The 23,142-nt window shown below is 40.7% G+C and overlaps 1 protein-coding gene across 7 annotated transcripts in view; it reads right to left on the reverse strand.

Moving 5' to 3' along the window:
* LOC139592762 (SAM and SH3 domain-containing protein 1-like) overlaps window positions 1-23,142 on the reverse strand; it is a 535,591-nt gene that overhangs the window by 49,077 nt on the left and 463,372 nt on the right. For all 7 annotated transcript variants that reach the window (XM_071432988.1, XM_071433032.1, XM_071433024.1 and 4 more), the window contains exons 3-5: window positions 12,690-12,740; window positions 12,519-12,568; window positions 1,133-1,173 (exon numbers count right to left, since the gene is read on the reverse strand). In XM_071432988.1, coding sequence (XP_071289089.1) covers window positions 1,133-1,173; window positions 12,519-12,568; window positions 12,690-12,740 — 142 coding nt within the window. The remainder of the gene's footprint in view (window positions 1-1,132; window positions 1,174-12,518; window positions 12,569-12,689; window positions 12,741-23,142) is intronic.

Consider the following 23,142-nt stretch of genomic DNA (forward strand, 5'->3'; position numbering starts at 1 on the left):
TCTTTTATAATTGCCAATGCTATAGAGGATGGAGATCAGCCAGTAACTTACATATTTTGAATTATAAATATAAAATATTTTACATCAATTTTGATGTCTTTTGAGTTGTTAATGTCAAGTCTGGAAGTGGTTTTGATGTATTTTGTTGGTTTGTTCTCTTTAACTGAGAACAAACACAATTATGCAGCCTAAGCCACAACCCAGATGAGTGATTTTCTAGTATATCTGTGCATATCTATCAAGAAATGAAATAATTAACATATATATACATGCACATGCACACAGACACATGTTCTGCTACTTGGCATGAGATCATCAGCTACACCTGACCCTTGCTCTCTGTATGCCTGGACTGTACAGGGCTGGGTCTCTATGTCCACAAGCACCAGATTTCCATATGGATTGATGACATCAAAGTAAATAATTTGCTCTAGAAAGACAATTTGACCTAGCTCAAAGTAGGTCATATATATCTGCATTCTGTTGAATTAACCAGGGCACATGCTATAAAGTTTATGCCACCTACAAATGAACATACTGTAGGTGGCATAAATATGTCACATACTGTTCATGTGCCTGATCTGGCAGAAAGGCTACTGACAAAGACCTATTAGTATTTAAGATCTTGCCCTGGATGACCTAGAGCTGAGCTTCCTCACTCTGTGAAATACTGCTTAAGTTTAGACTGTGTGGACATGTCTCTAGAATAGCATTAAAAGGAAACAAAAAAGAAAAACCTCCCAAATTAATTTTTCTTTTCCAATAAGCAATTTCAGAAACAAAGAAAGAGACTCTGGCATGACACAAACAAAAATAACAAAGAATCTCCATTATTTACTGGTGGTGGTAATTTTTGGAATACAAAAGGACAGGCTAGCTGTGATCTAACATGCAAACATTTTCAATTCAATATAACAAGTCAAAAGATGCATATTTATCACATGATAATGCTGGCTGGGCAGTTTCAGTGATCACTGAGACACTCAGCATCAAACTGAAAGCTGCTGAGACTAGCCCTCCACACGCACAAATGTTGCTGACTTCTGCCAGCTCTTCACATCCCAGCACAAGCAAAACTCAAAAGCTGTTTAAGAATTCCATAGGAGTATCAAATAAAATGAAATATACTGACCTACAGAACCTTCTTCTGAACTTGATTTATGAATGGAGAGCCTAGGACACAAAAGAGAAATGGACTTATTGATGCAGGCTTTTCACATTTCAGGGGAGTTGTCTGGTTACAGTAAATTATAGTTTCCAAACAATATATCATGAGCTGCTTTCTCTTCCCTTTTCTCCCTAACGCAGCAAGTTGGAAATGAAAACTGAACCTACTGGTCTGACCACAGTAACTGAGTTCCCTTCTGAAATGTGCCTTTTGTGACCAGCATAGAAAAATATATACTGACGGAAACCAACAGTTAAGGCAAAGGAGTCCAAGGATTCCTCAGAAAAACAATTATTCACACAGTTTCCCCACTTGCATTTGCAAAACAGTAATTTTGCTGCCTTAGAAACTGTAGAACTGGGATGCTGCACTTGTTTAGCTGTACATTAATTTTCAGCCTGTTTGGTTTTTATCTGACAATCTGTGTAAGTATGTGCTCATTACACTTCCAGAAGCCTCCATGGTGGAAGACAGCAGTAGAGATTTAAAGACAAGGTGGAGAAAGTTTGTCCAGACCCGAAGAAGTGCAACCATAACTGACTGGAGACTACAGCTGGAGACTACAGCTTCTCCCAAATCCCTTCTGTGTGCTTTCTCACCAGTGTATGCTCCCTTCCTCAAAAGCTAGCTGGAGAGACTTAGCCAAGGCCAGAACATGGGCTTTACAAACAACTCACTAAAATAGCAAATATATCTTTTGTTCTTGGTCTTTATGTTCACTGAACCAGTTTTCCAGAATGGATTCCAACTCAGTGCCAATAGTTCATTGTGGGATCTCTGATGAGACAACATCACCCCGCTTCACTGCCTTTTTATTCTGTCTGCATAAATGGAGCTAACAGAAATTACCAAACCTTGCATTATTCTTTGAAGCCTTCCTGTGGGACTTGCCATTTAACCACACTGCAGCAAGGCAGAGAACGACTTCTGCAAGCATCAAGGGCTTTGCTGGAGGCTCCATGTGCAAAGCATCACTGCGGTGTCTTTGCCGCGGGCTTGGCCCCGTGACCCGCCTATGTCCCATTGTGTGGTGGCTGTGCTGCAGCCATGCAGGATGGAAACACACACACCACAGCGTACCAAGGAGACCTCAAGCCAAAGGTTCCCTGAATGAGGCCATATAATAACACACACACGACACGCTCTTGTTTGCTGTCCACGCGCACTGTCTGCACGGGCCCCTTGAGCTCTCTCAGACCCCCGGCAGAGGGCAATAAAGAGTTTCTGATCAATTCACTAAACCACTTGAGGGGAAATTATAGTTCAAGCCAGGTCGGAGTTTAGAAGAAACAAGCAATTACTGGCCAACATCTTATAAGCAGGAAACACATGCACATCAATTTGCAAAGGTATCATTAAAGGGGAAACGAGACAGTATGAAGTTTCAGGGTGATTCATCTAGACAAGGAGGGTCTGGCATAGTGAAGTTCTGAAATACTCAGACTGCTCAGAAATTTAATCTTTGAAACTCAGACTGCTCAGAAATTTAATCCACCACAAACTGCAAACTAATTAAGGCAAACAAACTTCAAATTTTTAGTGCACCACGAGGAGGGAGACATTTAGTGTCTTCCTTGCTGGTGTTTACTCTTGAAGGGGAAAAGTCAATAATATACCAGCAGATGCTTAATTTTTAAGAAGCCCAGTGAAAGGTGAAAAATAAAAACCCCATACTTTCCGGATGAAAATTTCCAGAAAAAGCCCTTCAACAGCACCAGGAATTAATCCAGACTTCAAAGTAAAGTTGTCAGCAAGTATTTTTCTAAATAAAGGTAAATCAGACAAAAAATTATGTGGAGTTGTATATAGAGATTTTTCTTTTTATGAAAGCCAAGCTCTGTTGGAACTGACAATTAATTTGCTACGTTTTTTGCAGATGAGCATGGACTCCACCCATCAAGCAGTTATTCTATTTATTTTAAATTAATTTAGTATCCATGAAATGTACCAAATCACTATCCTTAGAAAATGAAATCTGTTAATGATCAGAACTCTGCCTCACTAGTGAAATCACCCTTAAAGTGGAAAGGCAGTCTCTTGTGCTCTGTGGCCTCCAAATCCATTTTTATCCTTTTCTTCTCTTGCAGTTGCCAAAAACGATGCAAGTAAGCAGCAGGTGTAGCGGCAACATTTGTGATGTGGACATCTGTTCAGTATGAGTTAGCCTGAGGCCACCAACTCATCATAAACTGGCCTCCAAAGAAAGGGAAGGGCAGTAGGAGGAAACATCTGACACACTCGAACCAGAGGGGGTGAGGAGGGAAGCAGGATCCACAGCAAGCAGACCACCTTCTCATTTATAACTGATTTAAGAACTATGCTGAGTTTCATCAGAGGATGCAAATTCCAATTATCATTTCACGCATTCCTTCAAGAGGAAATCTTCCATGCCTGGGCTGACCTTGAAAATGCTAGCAGCTGCTCTGAAGAGATGGAAATGCCAACAAAACTTACCACATAGTGCCTGATAAGGCACTTGCTTTTTAGCTCCACCCGACAATTCCGATGCTTAAAAATCTTCAGTGAAATCAATCAAGCATTTTACTTCCTAGATGTCTGGTGAAAAATTCCAGCCTACCTTGGTGCCGCTCTATGTTTGATTTGCAAATTACACTCCCTTACTCTGTTAAATCTGCAGCGCTTCTGTGAACGTGCACTGAAAGTGATTTGTGTTCTTCCATTCATAGACTGATAACTTGTACTGAAAGTTAATGATGCAGTGACACTTGGCAGAAGTTTCAGCACTGTGTGTCTGAAAGGGAGCCAAATGCCATTACTCCGCCATGGAGGCCTTCATTTTTGTTGTGGTCTGATGTACAACTTCATTAGCAAGCTTTCACATGAAATGTACTCTGTCACTGCATAAGGCAGAAGAAATGTATGGGTATATGCTCACACAATGAAGAACAAAAGATTTACAGACAGAGGGAAGGAGTATTTTCTTATCAACCCATAATCTCTGGAAGCCGGCAGGAGATGGGGTCAAAACTTTAATTCATTAATCTCACAAACCTAAAACCATCTCTAGGCCAGTACTTTGTGCCTCTTCAAGCCAAAGTGCTGAAACAAACAAATGAGAAAAAACCTCACAAAACCCAAAACAGAAATGGAGCTACTTTTGAGAGTTCTCTCAAAAGTATATTACTGTCTTATATATATATTACTGTCTTAAAGAGTTGATGGGTTTGAGCAGAATTTAGTAAACTACATCAGGCCACTCAGTGATCAGTGACACAAAATTTAGTAGCAACAGCTGGAGCAGAGAACCTGGACCAGGAACTTGTTGATTAGAAGGACTGGCTTAACAGAAATGAATTTACATTAAACATTAAAGTGTTCAAGTACACAAGACAGACACAAAAGTCAGTCTTTCAAATGCTGGAGGTCTGCAAATGACAGAGTACCTGGGGATATCAGGTAGAAGAGGATGACTGAAAAAACCCCCTACATATTATTCCTAAAAGGCATAAGGATGGAAAATTCCAATGGCAGTACGAAGAATACAAAGAACAAATATATATGGGAATGGCTGTACAACCATCATTATTCATGCTCAAGAAAGGTAAATTCAAACTAAATGTGATATAGAGAAAGCTTTTAGAATAGCTAGGGAACTGGACAGCTGATCTTACAAAAGAAAGCTAAAAAGTTTTGCCTGTCAAATTGGAAAGCTGCAAGAAGATTAACTTACTGCCTATTAATAAATCAGGCACAGGAACAGACAGACACATGCTGGAAAAAAATAAGAAAAAAGAAGCTAACATTTCCTAACTATTTGGACAAACTTCCAACAGTAGGCAGAGAAAGGGAGAAAAACTTAAAAAACTTATTTAACTGCTTTTACAGAAGGCTGCTTGAAAGATAAGAGACCAGACCAGACATCTTAAACAGACCAGACAAGACATCATCATAAGGATTGCCTCTGGAGGGCACTTTTGGTTCTTGTTTTGCAGCCTGGGGGCTCTGTAAGAGCAACGTCAAAGCCTGACATCTAAAATGGTCTCTGAATCTATCTTTCCATGAAACGGCTGCAGTGGGGATAACACTGTTACGCCTAAGCAATACCTTTGAAACCTGGAGGTGGTCTCCAAAACTTGGTGTGCAAGGAAGACCCAAAGCACACATTTGGTCACAAGCCGGCTAAGCCTGTCTGATTATTAAGACTGGTTTTAACTAGGCTACAGCTTTCCAGTTAACTCTTGACTGATTTTGACCTCAGACAGAAAAACACTGGGGCTAATCTTTCAAAGAGAGTGGTTGATATTACAAGAGACACAGTCATACGTGCCCCAGGAACGTGCTGGTACTCCACAGAACTGGGAACAGAAACAAATGACACCATGCGCTGCTTTCATGAATGTGCCTGTTGATTTTTGAAATCTCATCATTCCCAAAACAGAACAAATATGGGAACTGAGAATGATGGGCATTTATATTTTAAATGCAGATGTGCTTTAACAAATGTCCATGTCTCATTTATGGGCCATAAAATCCACAGGTGCATAGCAGCGTATGATGATGATACCACTGCTGTTACTGTCTTCGATAAACTGACAGTGCCCCTCTCATTCCTTACCAATGATTATTTATAGTACTCCGTGGAAAATGGTTTAGATGGGATTTTTAGTATATGAAATTTATGCATATTCAGAGCAGTGAATAAACCAGTGCAAAAGCCCATGCTGGCTCTGCTGCAAAGCCATTTGGTTATCTGTGTGCATTAGAAATGGCCCACTTACATAATTAGTATGAAAAACTGACAGACTTGTAACTGCTCCTGACTGAATACAAGGTAATTTATCTAACTGGAGCTGGCACAGGGAAGAAAATGGGCCTTTGGTATTTTTATCAAATTTGCATGAACCTGAAGAGAAAGGAGGCTTGCAAGGTTCTGACCTTGCTGGCACCAGTGTGAGAAAGGGATGGAAAGCAAAGAGGTTTCATTCAATTATCTTCTCATTAGGTTTCCATAGCAATGGCTCTTTAAGCAGGTCAAAACTTTCTCAGTGGAAACAAACACTGAGCTGCTTTTGGGCCGTGCATGTGTATGTGTACTTTGTAGCATCACCAGCATGGAAGCCACCACACTGGTCCTGTGGGCTTGGTCTGTGGACAGGCAGCAGGCTGATGGGGTACACCATGTATTTAATAACAGAATACTTGCTCCCAGCCAGGGGGCAGATAATTGCCAGCTAAAAACTCTTTGAGAGCAAAGAGCAGGGCCCAACGCTGCAGGCAATGCTTCCCCTCCTATCTGTGTATTGCTCACTCCGTGCCATCTCAACTCGCTGTGACAAGTCAGACTTTCTCGTGAAATGTGCCCTTCATACTTCCTTGTACAAAATTACCAGGCTTGAAATCTTCTTCCAGCTGCTCAAAGGCACACTGGTTTGCCTCCTCACGTGTCCCAGGCAGCGTTTGGCTGGCCTCTCACTCCCATTGTGTGGGTTATTGTGGGAGTTTCCTGCCCTACTTCTCTTGAGAAGGCTGTTTAAAGGCAGCATGAATAATTTGCCTTTGACTAAATCAGGCCTCAAACAAGTGAAAACAGGGCTATACACATTCAGTGATTTTTTTTCAATTCCTGCAAGGACAGGGTATAAAAAAATATATCTTAAGTTAAAACATCTCAAGTAAAAAACCCTCTTACTTCTTTTTTTTCCAATATTCTTTTCCATTTTAAAACTATGCAAAAGAAATAATTTATTCTCTTAGCAATTAAGTACAGCCTTTATCTACCTCAGATTGGGGGATTTGTTTGTTTTTTGCTTTGTTCTTCTCAGTTTCTGCCCTCTCTCAGCCTTACATCCTCTTTTAAACCACACTCCTCTTTCTTTGAAGATGAGCTTACAAATACCTGCCAGAATTAATCTGGGCACTCTGAGAAGCTGTCAGAATCTACGTTGATAGAATTTAAACCCCCCTACCCATGACCTGGAGGGATGATTTAATAACTTCCTCCATTCAAATCTTGACCTGCAGTTTGGATGCTGCAGGGAAAGAAGACTAGGGAATCAAGAGTTAAAAGCTACTGGCAAAGGCCAGTAGATGAATGTACCACCAAAGGGGGCAGAATTGAGGCTTGGATGAACCTTTCTGCAGCTTTCACTGAAAACCATTGTGGAAAATAGGAACACTGAAATGCAGGCTCTATCCCAGCCTTAGGTTGATACAGAGTTCCAGTATATGCCATGGGATGCTGGAATGGCTGTACCATGGCACATTCATTGCAAAAAATTTATTAGAAACCGATTCAGTCAATCGTGTCTCCTGCAGTGACAACAGATTCAATGCAGATAGGAGCCACTTGTGCTGTGGCCTCACTGCTTGCCTGCTAAGAACCTTGGAGAAAACCATAATTCCCGAGGAGCCTACAGCCCCTGCCGGGACATTCCCAACAAGGCATCAGAGGTCTGGCCAAGCGGCATGAATGGCAGGCACGAGTGGCTCAGTACATCCTACACACACACAGGGTGACAGCCATTGCCCTCAGGAGCAGCTGAGGGAGGGAGCTGAGGTGCAGCTGCCAGAGGCACAGCAGCTCCCCCATGCCGGGGGAATGCAAAGCCCCTGAGTGATGCTGTTCTGTGTCACCTGCACCCCACACATGCCCTGCTTTTCTCCTTCTGCCTGACATGTACGTTTCTGGCCAGTTCCCTGCTCTGGCAGAGTCTCAGATTTAGGTCTTGAGCAGCACAGGGTCAAGAACGTTTGAACTGTACTGAGCCACAGCCTGAGGAGTACAGCAGGATGAATTGTGGCACTTGATATGAAGGGTGACAATTTACTGGTCAGGAATGCACTTGAGTGGTACAGTTCAAGAAAGTGCAGGAGATCCAGAGAGGAGATGACAATTCCTAACACCCACTGCCACACAAAGGTGGTGGGAATGACTGAAACATCACATACATGACACAACGGTTACCTCATGCATTGTTTTCATACTTTATTTCTCTAGCAGAAATATTAGAAAAGAGAAATATTAGAAAGAGAAATATTTCAAAGTCAATAAGACTTTGAAAAATATTAGTCTATAGGAATGTCTATACCTCATCCTATTTGCATGCAGTGCTCCCGAGTCTCTCACCCACTTCCTTTTCTTTCCCAGCAGATCTCAGATACACCACATCTGAAACACAGCCCAAAGCCTGATGGAGCAAACAGTGACAGCAAACAGATCTATTTCCAAGGAGGGAAAACACACAACTTCCTTTCTGCAACATCCCCCCAGTTCTTCTAAAAACAGGATGAGAGTCAGGATGCAGAAGCCTGAGTTCAGGGGACTGGGTTTAACCTGGATTTCCTGGCAAACATGCAGAGCTCATCAGTATGTCATGTAGACTTGAATGCTCAAAAATGGGAACAGGCTAAAAGTTGGGTTACATTGTTTAAATGCTCTGTTTACAATTATGAGAAAACCCTGCTCAGTCCCCTATCTGAGTAAACATCCTTGGGGTGTTGCCATCTCTTCGAAATAATAGGAATTGTATATACAATACATCCCCAGATGAACATGGTATGGGGTCAGAGAAGTAAACAGTAATTGCTAAAGAACACATTTACTGCATGTTTTCTACACTAATGATTCTTCCAGCAAAAGCAGAAGTTAACGTGTCTTTTTAGAAGCACCTGTGATTCTGGGGAGATTTTTGTTTAAAATTAAAAATATCACTGTTAAAGATGCTGTTGCCACTTTACTGAAGGCACACTGAGAAACAGCAAAGTTACACTAGCACCACAATTGTCAGCAAGACCACAGTTTAAAAGATGGAAATCTTAGAAAAGAGGAAAGCGAAATTTATTATTCAGAGAAGAAAGCTACAAACACCTCATTCCATGCTCTGCATTAGTAGCTGAATATGACAACTTAAAAACCTGGCAAACTGTTTCAATTTACAGAAAGAACTCCAGTAAGGCCAAAAAATCAGAGCAGTTGTGAAGCAAAGCTTGAACAAACATGACTTTGTTTTCTGTTGTTTATGGCCAGCTTTTCAGGCCACATCAGTACCCTTGCTGTTATTCACATAAATCTCAGAGGGTTTTGCCTCTGAGTGAAGATTTTTCTTTCTTTGTCAGAACGAATCAAACAAAAAGCATATTTGGTAGGGCACGTATAACACCGAGTAGGTTGACATACGCAGTCTTTTTTGGTAGCTTCATCTAATTAACAGGAACAGTGTTGCTATCAACGGTGGGAGGTAGTATTGCCCCAGATGACTTAGGGGGTGGGGGGGGTGATGACAATGACTCACAGTGACAAACACTTCTGCCTCCAGGCTCATTTAATCCCTCCTGCCTGCCTACAAGCTCTGCTGCTGCTCATCTGTGTTAAAGCACATCACTAGACAGATGCTTGTTGAGCAACTCGCTGGACTGAGGGCACTGACTAATTCTGCACTGACTTTACACCACACTGGGCAGCAGGGTTAGTAAGACTCAAGGCAAGAGTGAACATACACTTCTTGTCCCCACAAACAGGATTTTTTCCTACCACAGACCACCAAGGTTAATCTGTTTTCAGTGTGACGTACAGTGGAGCCTGTTGGGCTCTCTATTCCAGCTGAGCAGCACAGAAAAGGAAAACCAAACCAGGTTAAAGCAAACATTGCTCTTCCCAGGTTCCCTCAAAGCTTCTTTCTGTCTGGAATGTCTAAACTCTGGCAAATTAAACAACCATCCAGATGTGTTATTTTAAAACTTTAGACTTTGGTAGCATTAAGCTGTAGGGTGTGCAGGCAGCAGTGCTGGGTGAGGGTGCTACTGAGAGTGACCATATTCCAGCCAGACACTTTCTCTCTTCTTATTTTAGTACAGATTTTTTCCTTGGGACTGCCCTTATTTTCTAAAGCAACCTGCTCAGAACACCAGACCTGAAACAACTCATTTCACCCTAGGAAAACATTTGGATTTTCAATATGTAGAATTATAACTGTTCTTGGATAAGCCCTTACTTGTGGAAGAGTATCCAAAACCACTTTTTCCAGCTCCTGAAAGTCTGTATGTCAAGTTTTGAACACATCTTTCCTTTCGTCCCCCAAATCTTTTGTGAATATGAGAAACCAGTGTACATCTGCATCAAGTTTCTTATTTGGCAAATGAGTCTTCTTACAACAAAAGAAGTTTTGTAGAAGGTTTACCACACATCTTTCATGCAGCATGAGATTGACATAAAAACTGTGTCCCCAAAGGAACAAGCTTCCATGTTTAGTAGCATGCCCACACAGAAAATTCAGATGAAAGCCATATAATAAACACCACAAAAATCCCTGGGGCCTACACAACATCCTTCCCTCAAAAATATTAAATTCAGCATGTTAGTAGCAAATACAGCTGTATTGATACAGGATGGGCTTGAACTGGTCATTTTCCTGCAGATCAATTTTATGAACCCTTCCTGCCTGGAAGGGGCAATTTCTGTGAGAATTCAGCCTTCCAGGCTAGAGGGTTGAAGCCAACACTGATATGGCAGGCTGTCACAAATAGGCAGAGACTTGTATAATTTCAGGTTTCAATAATTTGTACCGTACTGAGTAGAGACAATTTCTTATTTTCAACACCTTGTCCACTTATCATGTGTCACATGGCCTTGCTTCTTACTGCGCAAGTATCTGGCACAACCTGTCCTGCACCAGTTTCATATGTATGATCAGGTTAATCACATACACCCTTCTACAAATCCCCAAGTGGCACACTTTCATTCTTGAAAGGTCCGTGAAAATCACATGTCCCTTTCATCTGAACTAAGATAATATAATTTCCCTTCAGTGAGATAAATGGGCAGTCTCAGAGGAGTCACTCAGGAGATTTTTTGCTGATACTGTCTTCTCACCTAGTTATTTGTGGTAGAACACCTACAGAGAGGCACAACTTAGGAAGCTGGCTAAAACTGCTAAGTGGAGTTTTTTCCGAGTTGTGCGCTGTTCTCCTGCAAAAGCTTCGTCTCTTTATTACCTGAGGTGGGATTATGATATTTACCCATGGGTAAAGTGCTTTGAGGCTGAGAAAGAAGTTGTATGATTATAGGCTAACCTTGCAGGTTTACTTCCCAGATTACAGCTCCCATCCACTTGGCACTTCTGGTTTCATTATAATGTTGGACAGCCACGTAATCCTTCAAAGATTCTTTTCCATATATGAGTATTGGAAGCACAAATTATTAAACCCTAAGACTTCTAGGCCTTCTCTTTTACCAGCATGCAATATGGGGACAGTGATGGTACCCAAGGTAATTCACCTTATCTGTCTTAGGCTGCTTTGAAAATGAGCATCTACCTCAAGCAAACCATCTCTGCTTTTCTCTCTGAGTGATGAAGCAAGAGAAGGCACCTCTAAAAGGCAATATATCATGTTCTAAACCTTTACCATGAATCAGCTTCCAGACAAGCCCAAAGGAAGCCCCTAAGCAGTTGTTCACTACCATACAACTGACTTCTATATGGTCAGAGCCCAGCAAAGTCCCATACACCACATCCACCAAAGATTGCTCTGGGACTGACAGTCCTTCTACTGAACTAGCAAAAGCAAGAAACCTTCCTATTACTGCCCAGTGATGAATCACTAGAGGATATTCAAATGTGGCACTGTAAAATAGTACAAAAGCACGTCCCATCACAAATGGATTCCATGTAGTCCCTCTGAACTTGTCCAGCTGGCACTACCCCATGGAAGTGCAGGGAATTGGACACAGAGTGTCAGTTGTCTTCATGCACCACTGCACGTTAACCTCAGCAGCAGGGATCCAAGATCTTGGGATCAAAGGAAGGAGGCACAGAAAACAAGCACACACATTGCAGCAGGAGGTGACAGTAAACAGAAACCCTCTCAGTGCTCACAGAGAGGTTTTCATTCAGGACGCTAAAATTAAAGCTCCTTTTAACTTGGTTTTAAGTACTTTATGCCCTTGGCACTTTCTTCAAAAGCACAGTTACAAACTCAGGAGTGCACAGGAAAAGGAACACGATGGAAGTCTGTAACTCTCCCTTCCCTTCACCTATCTTTTTTTGGCTGCATTTAGGTCTAGTCAAAGAAAGTAATTTTTAAAGCAGGCATAATTTGCAGAGAATATGAAATCACTGATGTTCCTCAGAAATGACTAACAGTCATCTTGGTGTATGCACACCCCAAGTGCTCACAGAAAAGAAAAACAGTAACTCTCCCTTGACATAAAAACCCAAAACATTGGAAGGCCAAAAGTGAGGAAGAGAAGGAGCAGGGTTCCAAAACAGGTTTCATTCACGGTGCCTGGATCCAAAATCTAGTAAGTACAATCTAAAATTAATTTACTCCAAGGAGAAAGAAAACGTACAAAATTCCCCCTCCCTCCTTTCTCACTTCCTGTGCCTTCACTTACTTTCTTTCAGTGTCAGGTGTTGATGCAGTGCTGCTGAGACCAAGTGATTCCTGCAAGAGAAGACATGCAGCACTGAGAGCAGACACTAGAGAAGCTTTTACCCAATTTATGAAGAATATCAAATCAAAGAACAAACAAACAAAAGTTGATGATCAAAATCTAAGTGCTTACCTCAATCTGGGATCGCAGCTGTAGAGATGTGGGGCTGGTATCAGGTTTCTCCTAAAATATAACAAATATCGACTTAATGAAATATCCAAACACCAGAAAGAAGAAATATGAAGGGGAGAAAAAGGGAAAAGACAGTAACAGAACCAATAACTATTTCAAAACAGTTCATATAGGAAACATTAGCTACTCTAGAAAGAGCTGCTTTCAGGCTAAATTCTGAAATAATCCAGTAAAACAGCTGATTTCATACTTATCACTGCAGAATATATAAAGTAAAGCTGCCAGACAGAAGTCATTCAAAACAAAATAGAAAGAGGAGGTTTTATTTTCACTAGATCACCACCACAATTTGTTAGATAAGTTCAAGTGCAATTTCCAAGAAATTACCTTCAGGAAAAATTTGGCATTAGGAGAAAATTCTCTGAGGAAAAAATATGGAGAGGATGCAGATACCTTTCATCAAGATCAGCTTCTCACACAGAAACATGTCAACAGTATGGAATTCAAACCACTTTTCTACAAACACCTAGGATACCACCATGTACTCCAATGAGAACTCCAAAGAACTCAATTATCCAGGCTCCCTTTGCAGTTGATGGGGAGACACAGAAACTCCTACAGAACAACTTGCCTGACAGGTTTCAGCTACCTCAAGTTAGATGAGGGAGTCCCACTGGTGGTATCTAATTGAAGACTGCAAGCCAGCTGCTTAAAAGGCACACACTATTAACATGTCTAGCTGAAATTAGTGGGAAAATTCCAGTTAGAATGGAGGAAGATAATACAGTCATCAGTACTGAGAACTACACTTTGTTGGTTGATCTTCATGTGAAATCATGGGGTAAACTACTTATTCCTACTTTATTCTCAGCCAGCCTTAGCCCTTGTGAAGTTATTGCAAAGTGAATTCCATAACTTACTGAAATCACAGCTGGCTAAGCAGTGGTGTACATGCTTCAAGAAAATCAAAAAATGACATGGATTTCTTTCTCAGTGCTGAAGGGCTTCTTGTTCATGCATTCCTCAGCCTACATGTAAAACTCTTATCTCTGTGAAATTGTACTTCCTATTCCCATTGTTTACACAAAGGTGACAAAACATTCTTGGGATTTAATTAAAAAAAAAAGAAAATCAGACACAATTTTCTGGAAATGCAGCCTTTTAATGCTAAACAGGAACTTACTACTGACTGCCATGAGGTGGTGTTGGACTAACCCACTCAGGAAGTCTGCAAGATCTGGAGTAGAAAGGAGCCTGTTCTGCCATCACACAATGGAGTCAGCTTGCAGTGCTGGCTACAGAAGCCAGGGAGGGCACAGGATGGCCCATGGCCATGTCCTTGCTTGTGTGCAAGGCTGACACCGGGTCACTGCCCTGCTGGGGCATTTTGCCTGACCATGCATTGTCTGCACATCTGCTTTTGCTGATTGTGTAGCACAAAAAGGGAAACTAAGTCCTTGAGTGAAAGTGGACATGAAAGGGTGATCACGTTCACGTACTGACAGATCCAACAGGACTCCTCTAGTCAAGCAGAAGCTGGACCAAGGCCAGGGGAATTCCAGAGATGTTCACAGATAAGAGAAATGAAAATAGCTACTTGGCACCAGGCATCCCTCTCTTTCTCCCTTAGTTCTGTAAAAATGAACCTGACTAAGTTTTGTACCTGGAAAAGGCTGCAGACACATGGCTGAGAATCTTCCTCAGACACTCTCCAAGCCCTGCCTAGTTCTTTGCAAGGAAGGAGAGAAAGAAGAGCACCACTATACAAACACTTGCCATTCAGGAGCACCTCATCTGTCCATAAACTGCTGCACTGAGGAGAAAAGGAACATTTTATCAATTTTATGTTACAGTTTCAGTATGCCAAGTCAGGAGAACCCACCATGTCCCCAACAAGGCCTTTAGATCCCAAGTTCCTGATGATTTATCTGCTGTCTTAAAAAGCTGCTTTGCTTCAAGTGTTTTGTTTATTTTTTAAATATAATAGTTTTGTGTAAATTTGTGTAACTGCTTGAGCAGTTGCTCATGAAGCCTGAGACTAGAATTACATGAAAAGTTCCTACTCAGCTGAACAGTCAGCTGCATCCCATGTAACTAAATCCTACAAAACCTGACTGTATTTACTTTCTTTTTCTCATTTGCTGTCAAGCTCACCCTGTTAGAACAGGACCTGTTTTATAGGAACAAGATGACTGTGGAGGGCAGAAGCAAGGACAACTTTCCTCTCCCTCCTCCAGAGCACAACTTTGCAATGCTGGAATGCAAAACACCTGATGGTCCTACACTGTTATGATTAATATTCCTACCTGCCTTTCCAGCAGAATGGTATTTTTTTCTATTGCTATTTACACAGGAAACAAAAGGAAAATACTTGGGGAAATATTACTCTCAACTAAACTTCTGGCTTAGATCTGTATCAGAGATCATAGAACTTTCATCAGCCTAGAGCAATTGTCTTTGTTTTGGTTAAAATCCATAAAACCCCACATTAAACTGCACTTTAAAATCCACAGGTTGTGTTGACTTTAATGCATCAGGATCAGGACCCTTTTTTACCAAAGGCTAATTGTAGAAGGTTGAGCAAATGTTGTACTGTTGGCATGTTCTCTATCATGTGATACGATCTTTTCAGAAAATATTTTTAGAGGTTAGTTCCATTGAAGTACATCTTTCATCCCTCTGAGCCAAAACTTAAAAATGAAACCAAGGATAGCCTGGGCTTATAGAAACAGGGGCTGCAGTAAGAGACATCCCCAGCCCGCATTTCCACAGCTCTTATTTAGACAAAGCAGGCAACAGAGCAATAGGCATCTTCTCTGCGAGCAGCCTTGCTGCCCCAGATAACTACCCTCTACATGTGCCCATAAAGCTTGTCTGAGATGTACCAGAAAATTCACATCACCTACATGCTACACAGTGCTCTGAAGAAACCCAACGATCTGAGAAAGTATCTGATCAAGTGCACATTCCTTAAGCTACACTATTAAATCCAGTGTTTCCCAAATGTGACTGATTTACTTGCATGGCTTTTGGATTTAAGGGGCCCTAGGCAGGGCACCTATCCTGTACCCAGAAACTGTTGGTGCATATTGAACTTCTCCAATACACTATTAAAAGCAGCAACTAAGATCTGAAGATTCTGGAGAAACTGAAATGTCCATAAAATGTATCCAATCCCCAGGGAACACATTACATGGAAAGCAAACAGTGGCTTAGCACCACCTTGTCCAGCTCCCCTGCAGGTCCAAGGTCAGCACAGCAAAGAATCTCAAATACTGATAATAAACCCAGGAGGAAGTTTTAAAAATCAGTAATGCTAATATCCTGTAGAAGAAGCCCACTGAATTTGAAGTAGGGATTCCTCTATCAAGTCACCTACACCTGACCTAAAACACTCTCAGCTTGCAGAGGAATTTTGTTCTCCCACCTTTTGTTCTCCCATCTTTTCTTCTCCCATTTCTTAGCAAATCCTAATAGGAGGCCTATTTCCTTCCTTTTGCCTCCTTCATCCAAAGCCACTATCATCCAGAGGATGGGTGCAGGACAAGGTCCTGAGGTTCTGGCAGAAGCTCTGATCCAGCAGCTGGAGGAAGGGATGGATGTCAGGCGTTGCGCTGCCCAGGAATTGCCTGGGATCACCAACCCTTCCACACGGTGGATGCCACAAAGAGCGACTGCAGAGAGACACCGGTAACCTTGGGAGCTCTGGTGCAGAAGCGCAAGTTGGAGAAATGCTTTTTACAAATCTCTTGTTTTAGAAGAAAATGTAGTAGTAAGCTTAACAAGCAGGATTTGTAGCTTACGCTTCAAACCTTTAGTTGTTTGCCTTAGGGACCAAGAAAGTAGCTTCCTTTGCAGGTAGCTCTTTCTGCCTACTTTGTGAATGAATTTATGTGATCATTTGCATACATTTTCTTTTCAAATTACTGGAGGTTTCTAAATATTGTGATTATGGTTTTATATACTACTTTCCTCGTAAAAATCTTCAAAACAGTTTTGCAACCATTTATGAGCTAAGTCTGAAAAAAGCAACTGTGAAGAAAGTACAAAGCACAAAATACATGGGAAAGAAGCTGAAAAACCATTTCCTGACTGGAATGGCAGGTTTTGAATTCATGAGGGACTTTTCTTTCCATGACAACTTCAGTTCACTTGTTCTGTATAGCCTATCTGAAGGCATTGCTGTTCTGCTCCTGAAATACACAAACATAGCAGACAAGAGCACCTAAAAGGAAACTTAGTTATCCAGGGTATGGCACATTCTAGGGGAATGTGCATATTTTAATTACTTAAACATTAAGCTCCATCTATGCTCCACACCACACGGACTTAGTTTAGGAAATTGTATTCATTGAATTAATCCTTTCTAATTAAAAATTCATGAACCTCTTCACAATTTCTGCCACAGGAGCTGTATCCATTTGAATCATAAATTTAAGCACTCCTCTGCAGATCCCAAGACAGGATTAATCTCACTGTGCAGACAGAAAGTGTTCAAAGTGAGACTCAGATGAGTGCTGGGAAAATACAGTGACATAATCAGTAAAAAGGAGATGACTAAAAAGCTTACAGCTGTATAAATAATTTTATACAATTTTAAACTATTTCAGCAGGTGTAAATAAGATATATAGAGCAGAAAACTTCTGTTAGAGAATTCTGCCAATCTTTCCCCGAATGTTTTCTCTCTTGGCTCTGAACGTGCATTGCATGTTCTAGTCTAGCTTCTAAAATGATTAAATGAAGATGTATCTGAAAGACAGCAGAGCACTGAAGGCTTGTAAGAGTTTCATTTGTTCTGAAAGCAATAATTCTGCCTGGAGTCCTCCACCACACTGTATTTCAACCTCTGTAGAGGTGCTGGGGAAGAAGCAGGGAAGCCCCTGTAAAGAGACAGTGCAGGTATGCAGCTATGTAATAGAAATTGCCTACGAGGCTCTAGATATGAGCCACAAGTCAGAATAAAGAAAAAAATAAGACCTATTACTGTGTCAACCACCTCAGGAAGTGTTTGAGGGAACTAACAATTCAGTGAGTTTCCAGTGGTACAGATTAGTTAAAGTCTCATTTTGAGTTTCAAACCACAACCTCTGGCCCATCCCCTTAGCTGTTTCAGCGAAGAAAGAAGATTTTTCTGCACCATTGCTCTTGCACATTAGAGCCTGAGCTGACCCATGCTAAATCATAACATCCTGCAGCAGCAGCAAAACTCTGGATCAAGGAAATGATTTAAACAGAGGGGATGGTTAAAAAAAAAAAATTAAACAATAAATACTTCTAAGCACAAAACAAAAGTCCAAGTGTCTCAATGCCTCATAGAAAAGTGCAGACATAAGGTAAACACTTAGCTTAACTACTGATGAAATGCAGCTTCAGAGAACACACTGATAGAGTACTCACATGTCTGCTTTTAGTATTGGAGAGGGAAGAAATATCCTGCCTCTCAGCTTGATGTAAACACCAGAATCTATTGAAGCTAACACATCTCAGGGCAAACATTGGACCCTCTCTCTCCCATTTGCCAACAATGAAAGCAGAAGGATTTTTTTCACCCATCTCAAGTACTCTGCATTTTACACTAAGGCTGGGAGCCACAGGGCCGAAAAACATTTCATGATGATTTTGAAAAACATAATTCAGTAGCAATTATAGAGAAACTGCAGCTTTTGTAAAGCCATCTAACAATAAAAAGTGAGGTAGTGCTAAGATATAAATTCACTTGTAACAAACAGAAGCAGAGTCCAGAAAAATTATGGCATGAACACAAAAAAACCTCGATAGAAACGGGCTTCAGAGAAAGGAAAAGTCGATATGGGAACACAGCATTCTGCAGCAGAGAAATCAAATACCTTCTGATCAATTTTCCAAACACGATGAAGCAAGGCCAGAACTATGGCAGCTATCTTTGTGCTAAAACCATATTAATATAAAAGCCAATATGTGATCGAGACACAGCAGGCCTTTGATTGATGCATTTTACACTTGTTACTCAAATGGTACAATACTCAAGTGTTCTTGTTGCTGGCAGGAACTGCCTCTGTACTAGAGCTCTTGCTGGCATAAAAAGATGAGTAAGACCTGCCAGCTCTGCCTAAAAGTTCTTACATTAGTCAGCACTGATTTTTATTGTACAGGTAAGGCCAAAAAGAACTTCTGTGAAATCATGTTGGAAAACAGTGAAAGACATGGGTTTCCAGGGAGGACTTTAAGATAGAGTGGTTTTGGCATCAGGAAGAGCTGTAATGTTTCAGTGGAATGAAAAAATCCTAAACAAACCACATGAAGAATGGTTTAATGTGAAGCCAGAGGACTCAGGATTTGACACAGACAAGGGAGGCATGAGGTAAAGCCCAACTGGATACTGCCCAAATGGGGCCCTTCTTGTTCAAGAGCTGACAATGGGCTTGGGGAAGAGCCACCACTTCCCCCAGTGAGAGCATTTTGTCCTGTGGGAAAAGCACAACAAAAGGAAGAGAGAAAATAAATGAATAAACCAACAAGCAAATAACAGTTTGCTACAGTTTGGTACTTTGGGGTAGGAACAGTCTGGTCAGATTCCTTGCCCAGGTGCTGGTCCTCTGGTGAGGACAGTGTGCTGTACCTTGGCCCCAATTACCCCCTGAACCAATACCCACAACTAATCAGGAGAGCAGCACCTCTGTGAGCCACACATCCCTATCACCACCACCCTGCAGCCTGCTTTCTGTAACTGTGGGGCTAGGAATTTTGAGTGGTTTTGAAGTGAAGCACGCACTGATAAGATGAGAAAACAAGCATGAGGAGCTCCTTGCCATGAAACCTATGGCTGAATATGGCAAACCTCTTTCTGAATACTAATGGTCCTGATTTGTTTTTCTGTGGTCTTCAAGTTTAGGCCACCTGTTCTTAAGGGCCAATGATGTTCTCCATTTCTCTAAATAACACTTTTCAGATCTTACCAATTCTTCATTTTCATGTACACAAAGCTGTACTATATTTCTATTATTTGCCATTTTCTCAATTTCTCTTCAGTGTTTCCATGAACAACAAAAAGTGTATTTTCTTTTTGAAAAGTGGAAAGAAAAAGGAAAGCTCAGACTTAGACTAATGCTTCCAGGAAAACTTCTACAGCCATGCTATAAATCCTTTCAGACACATCATGGAAACAGAGGTCCACTGTCATTTGTATTGATACTATACTTGTGTACCTACATGCCAATAGCCATGTCCCAAACACATGGAATTTCAGATGATCTATACTGCAAATGAATGGAAGCTTTTGTGATGGATTAATTAATATGCTCAAGGCTTAGGGATTCTTGTAAAACAGGTTGTTACCATAATACTAATGATTTTTTCCAAGTATACCCCCATTCATATTATCACTATGATAGCTAACATTTAAAAACCATATATCGCTTTTACTTTACGTTTTACCAAAAAATAATTTACCAAGAAGATCAGAAACTAAGTCAACTTTGAGTTACTTAAAAACCCCGGTAAAATTGAGGAGGAGGTAAATCATGAGAAAGCACTGATCATTAGGAGACCTACAAACATTTTTCTACCACAGATGCATGGAGTATCAGCAATGAAGCCCCCCATATCAGGGGCAAAAAATGCCAACATTTTGCATTAATTTCATTCTGGGAAAGCAGCGATTTGCTTTACTTTGTTAAAAAGACAGATTTTTAATAAATCATAAAGGTTATGTAGTGGAAAACAAACGATATTTTAGTTTTAAACTTCCCCATACTTTTTTTTCTTCTCTAATTTATGACAAACTGATATGCTGGAAGGCATTTTGTGTCAGGAACTTCCATCATACAGTCACTGCAACGTGCAGTAGAATTAGACAGTTCTCTCCCTTTTTTTTTTCTACTTGATGCCTCACATTGCTGAGATTCGAACCCAAACCCAAGCACACATGAAAAAGATTCTACTCTTTTTGCTAGGTTCTCTAGCTGTAGAAGGCAAACCCAAAATTCAGAACTCAACAGCACTGTGGGCAGTGGAAGAAATCTGGCACAACACCTTTTTTCCACAACTGCTGCCCTTTGAGCTGCCTGTGGCTGCTATCAGGTTGTGCACTGCAGAACTCCTAACCTCCTCTTCCTTCATAATCCTCTAGAAAAACCTGCACCTATATCCATGTTTCCACTTTTTAAAAGTCCATTTGTATAGATGTGCATATACCTGTTTTGTGGATTTTTGGGGTTTTTTAACATGAAATTGATTCTTTCAGAGCATGACTGAAGCTTTTATTTAATTAAGGAAAAGCAATTTAAGACTTTTCCCACACAGAGCACAGAATTTCTGGAAGTTTTTGTGTTATTGTTCAGGAAGTGGATTTAAATTTGAACTTTTTAGAGAAATGAAAGAATCCAGTAAAAAACAAAACAAAAAAAATCCAAAACCACAAACAACACGAAAAGCCCCTAAGATCACAGAAAAAAAAAAAAAAAATCCCAAACCAACCCCACTAGGAAAAAGAGGCAACAGAACCACGTAACAGAGCGCTGTGCTGAGTCAGGACCTGAGCCACATTATCCCTGAACAAGCAGTCTTATCACGAGGCTGTGCCCACATGCACATTTACTAGTTTTCTCATCTTTCCATGAAGAAATTCAAACAGCCTACTGTTGCATCTTTTTGTGCAAAAATAATAACATCGAAATTATAAACGTTTGGGCAAAATAGATTCCTGCTTTCCTGCTTTCCAGCTGACAGTAACACTGTACCTCTATTTTCCTCTGTCAGAGGTTAAAAACATCAACAGCTGCTAGCTCAAAAAAGCAGACATCCTGAACTCAGATCTTTGTTGGCAGTAAGCACGGCAGCCCAAGCTCTCAAGCCATCCATTCTTTAAGGTTGAGACTGGGTAGGCCCTTTCTGCTGATTAGCACTATCACTTTAATTTTTTTAGTTCAGTTCAGTTCCCCCTCAGTAATTTCTATGCTCATTATTTCATCAGAGGACCACAGCTGAAAAGCTGTAACAACATGACATATTCTGCATATTTCAGGACTTAAAAACATGCAGGGCTGGTGGGTTCTGACCCCCATTTCAGCCACTTTGACAATGAAAACAGCAGGAATACAAATGTGAAAAGGTTTTGAAAAAAAATTTTTATCAGACAAACCTGTGTGAGCATATTGGGAACTAACTCTGATGACATTTCTTTATGACAATAAACTTGTTTTGAAGAAACAGTTTATTTCAGGATCCTTTTTAAGAACGCACTTGAAGCAGGAAAGAAACTGGTCATACTGGGAAAAGTTTTATATTAGATACACATTTTTAAAAGCTTAGTTTTACAACCATTTTAAAAAGCAGAATAAATGTAGAACTTGAACTCAAACTGGTTCTGTTTAGTAGGTAGATATATGAAACTGAACACCTGAAAATTATGACTAATTCTTTAGAGCTGGGCACTGCACTTCTTCCTCTCAACCTGCATAAACACACTCCAGGAATGTGAGTGGGTGAGGGGAGGGAGACAAAGGTTGATAGCTGGATGCTAACTTCAAAGTCTCCTACAAAGTGAGAGGAGAAATTAATTTCTTGAACAAAAGAACTGAAAACAAATTAATCATATTAATGCAAAAAAAGGACTAGACCACAAATTGCTAGTCTGTACTTACTCATTCTTCCTGCTATAAAAACCACCTCTGATAAAAGAACTTTTAAATTAGCTGCTCTCTCTTTACCTTTGAAATTGAAGCCTGTGCTTTGGGATGGATGCTTTGGGCCAGAACCTTACTTAAATCTTTATCACTGGTCATTAAATCTTCATCACATGATCATTATTACAAAACTAAATTACAAATAAACTCTGATGCTCTAAGTCATCATGGAAGATTACTCCCATCCGAGGGAAAAATTATTATTGAATACCATTAGACGATCTGGCACAATTTGGTTATTTCCACAGATTTGCAACATCCCTATTTGAGAAAATTAAGAAGTAATTATTGCCTTCTAGACATTCATGATAAAAATCTTTATCTACACAACTATTGATGGGAATATTCTCTGTTTTCTGTTTACATTTAAAGTAAGACTGGATAGAAATTCATGTGCCATAGATGTAGGAGTTAACAGGAACAGCCCCAACTGGAGGTGCAGCAAATAGGAACCTTGCTCTATGGGATTACTGCTGCATGCTTTGCTTTGAAGGGTTATGGTGCCACAGTGACATCTGACAGCTCCAATACTAGTCAGCACAACTGCTGGAAAGGGGTTAAATTAAAGGCTTCAGTCAGCCATTACCAGCTCCTGCTGCTGGGCCAGGCTCCAGCCCAGCTGCAGAGCTCCAGCCAGTTTTTGAAAAGCTCAGCTGTTCTGCTGAAAATGCACAAGTGGGATCCTGCCACATGACCAACAATTGGGGTAGAAGGTGGGGTTTCCTCTGGCACAGAGGTCAAACAGAAGAAAAGTACTTAACACAAATTTCAGGGATTCTTAAATCTAAAG

The sequence above is a fragment of the Agelaius tricolor genome, unplaced genomic scaffold (assembly GCF_023055355.1).
Source record: "Agelaius tricolor isolate 1412-34295 unplaced genomic scaffold, bAgeTri1.0.p SCAF_1, whole genome shotgun sequence".
NCBI classification, from domain to species: Eukaryota; Metazoa; Chordata; class Aves; order Passeriformes; family Icteridae; genus Agelaius; species Agelaius tricolor.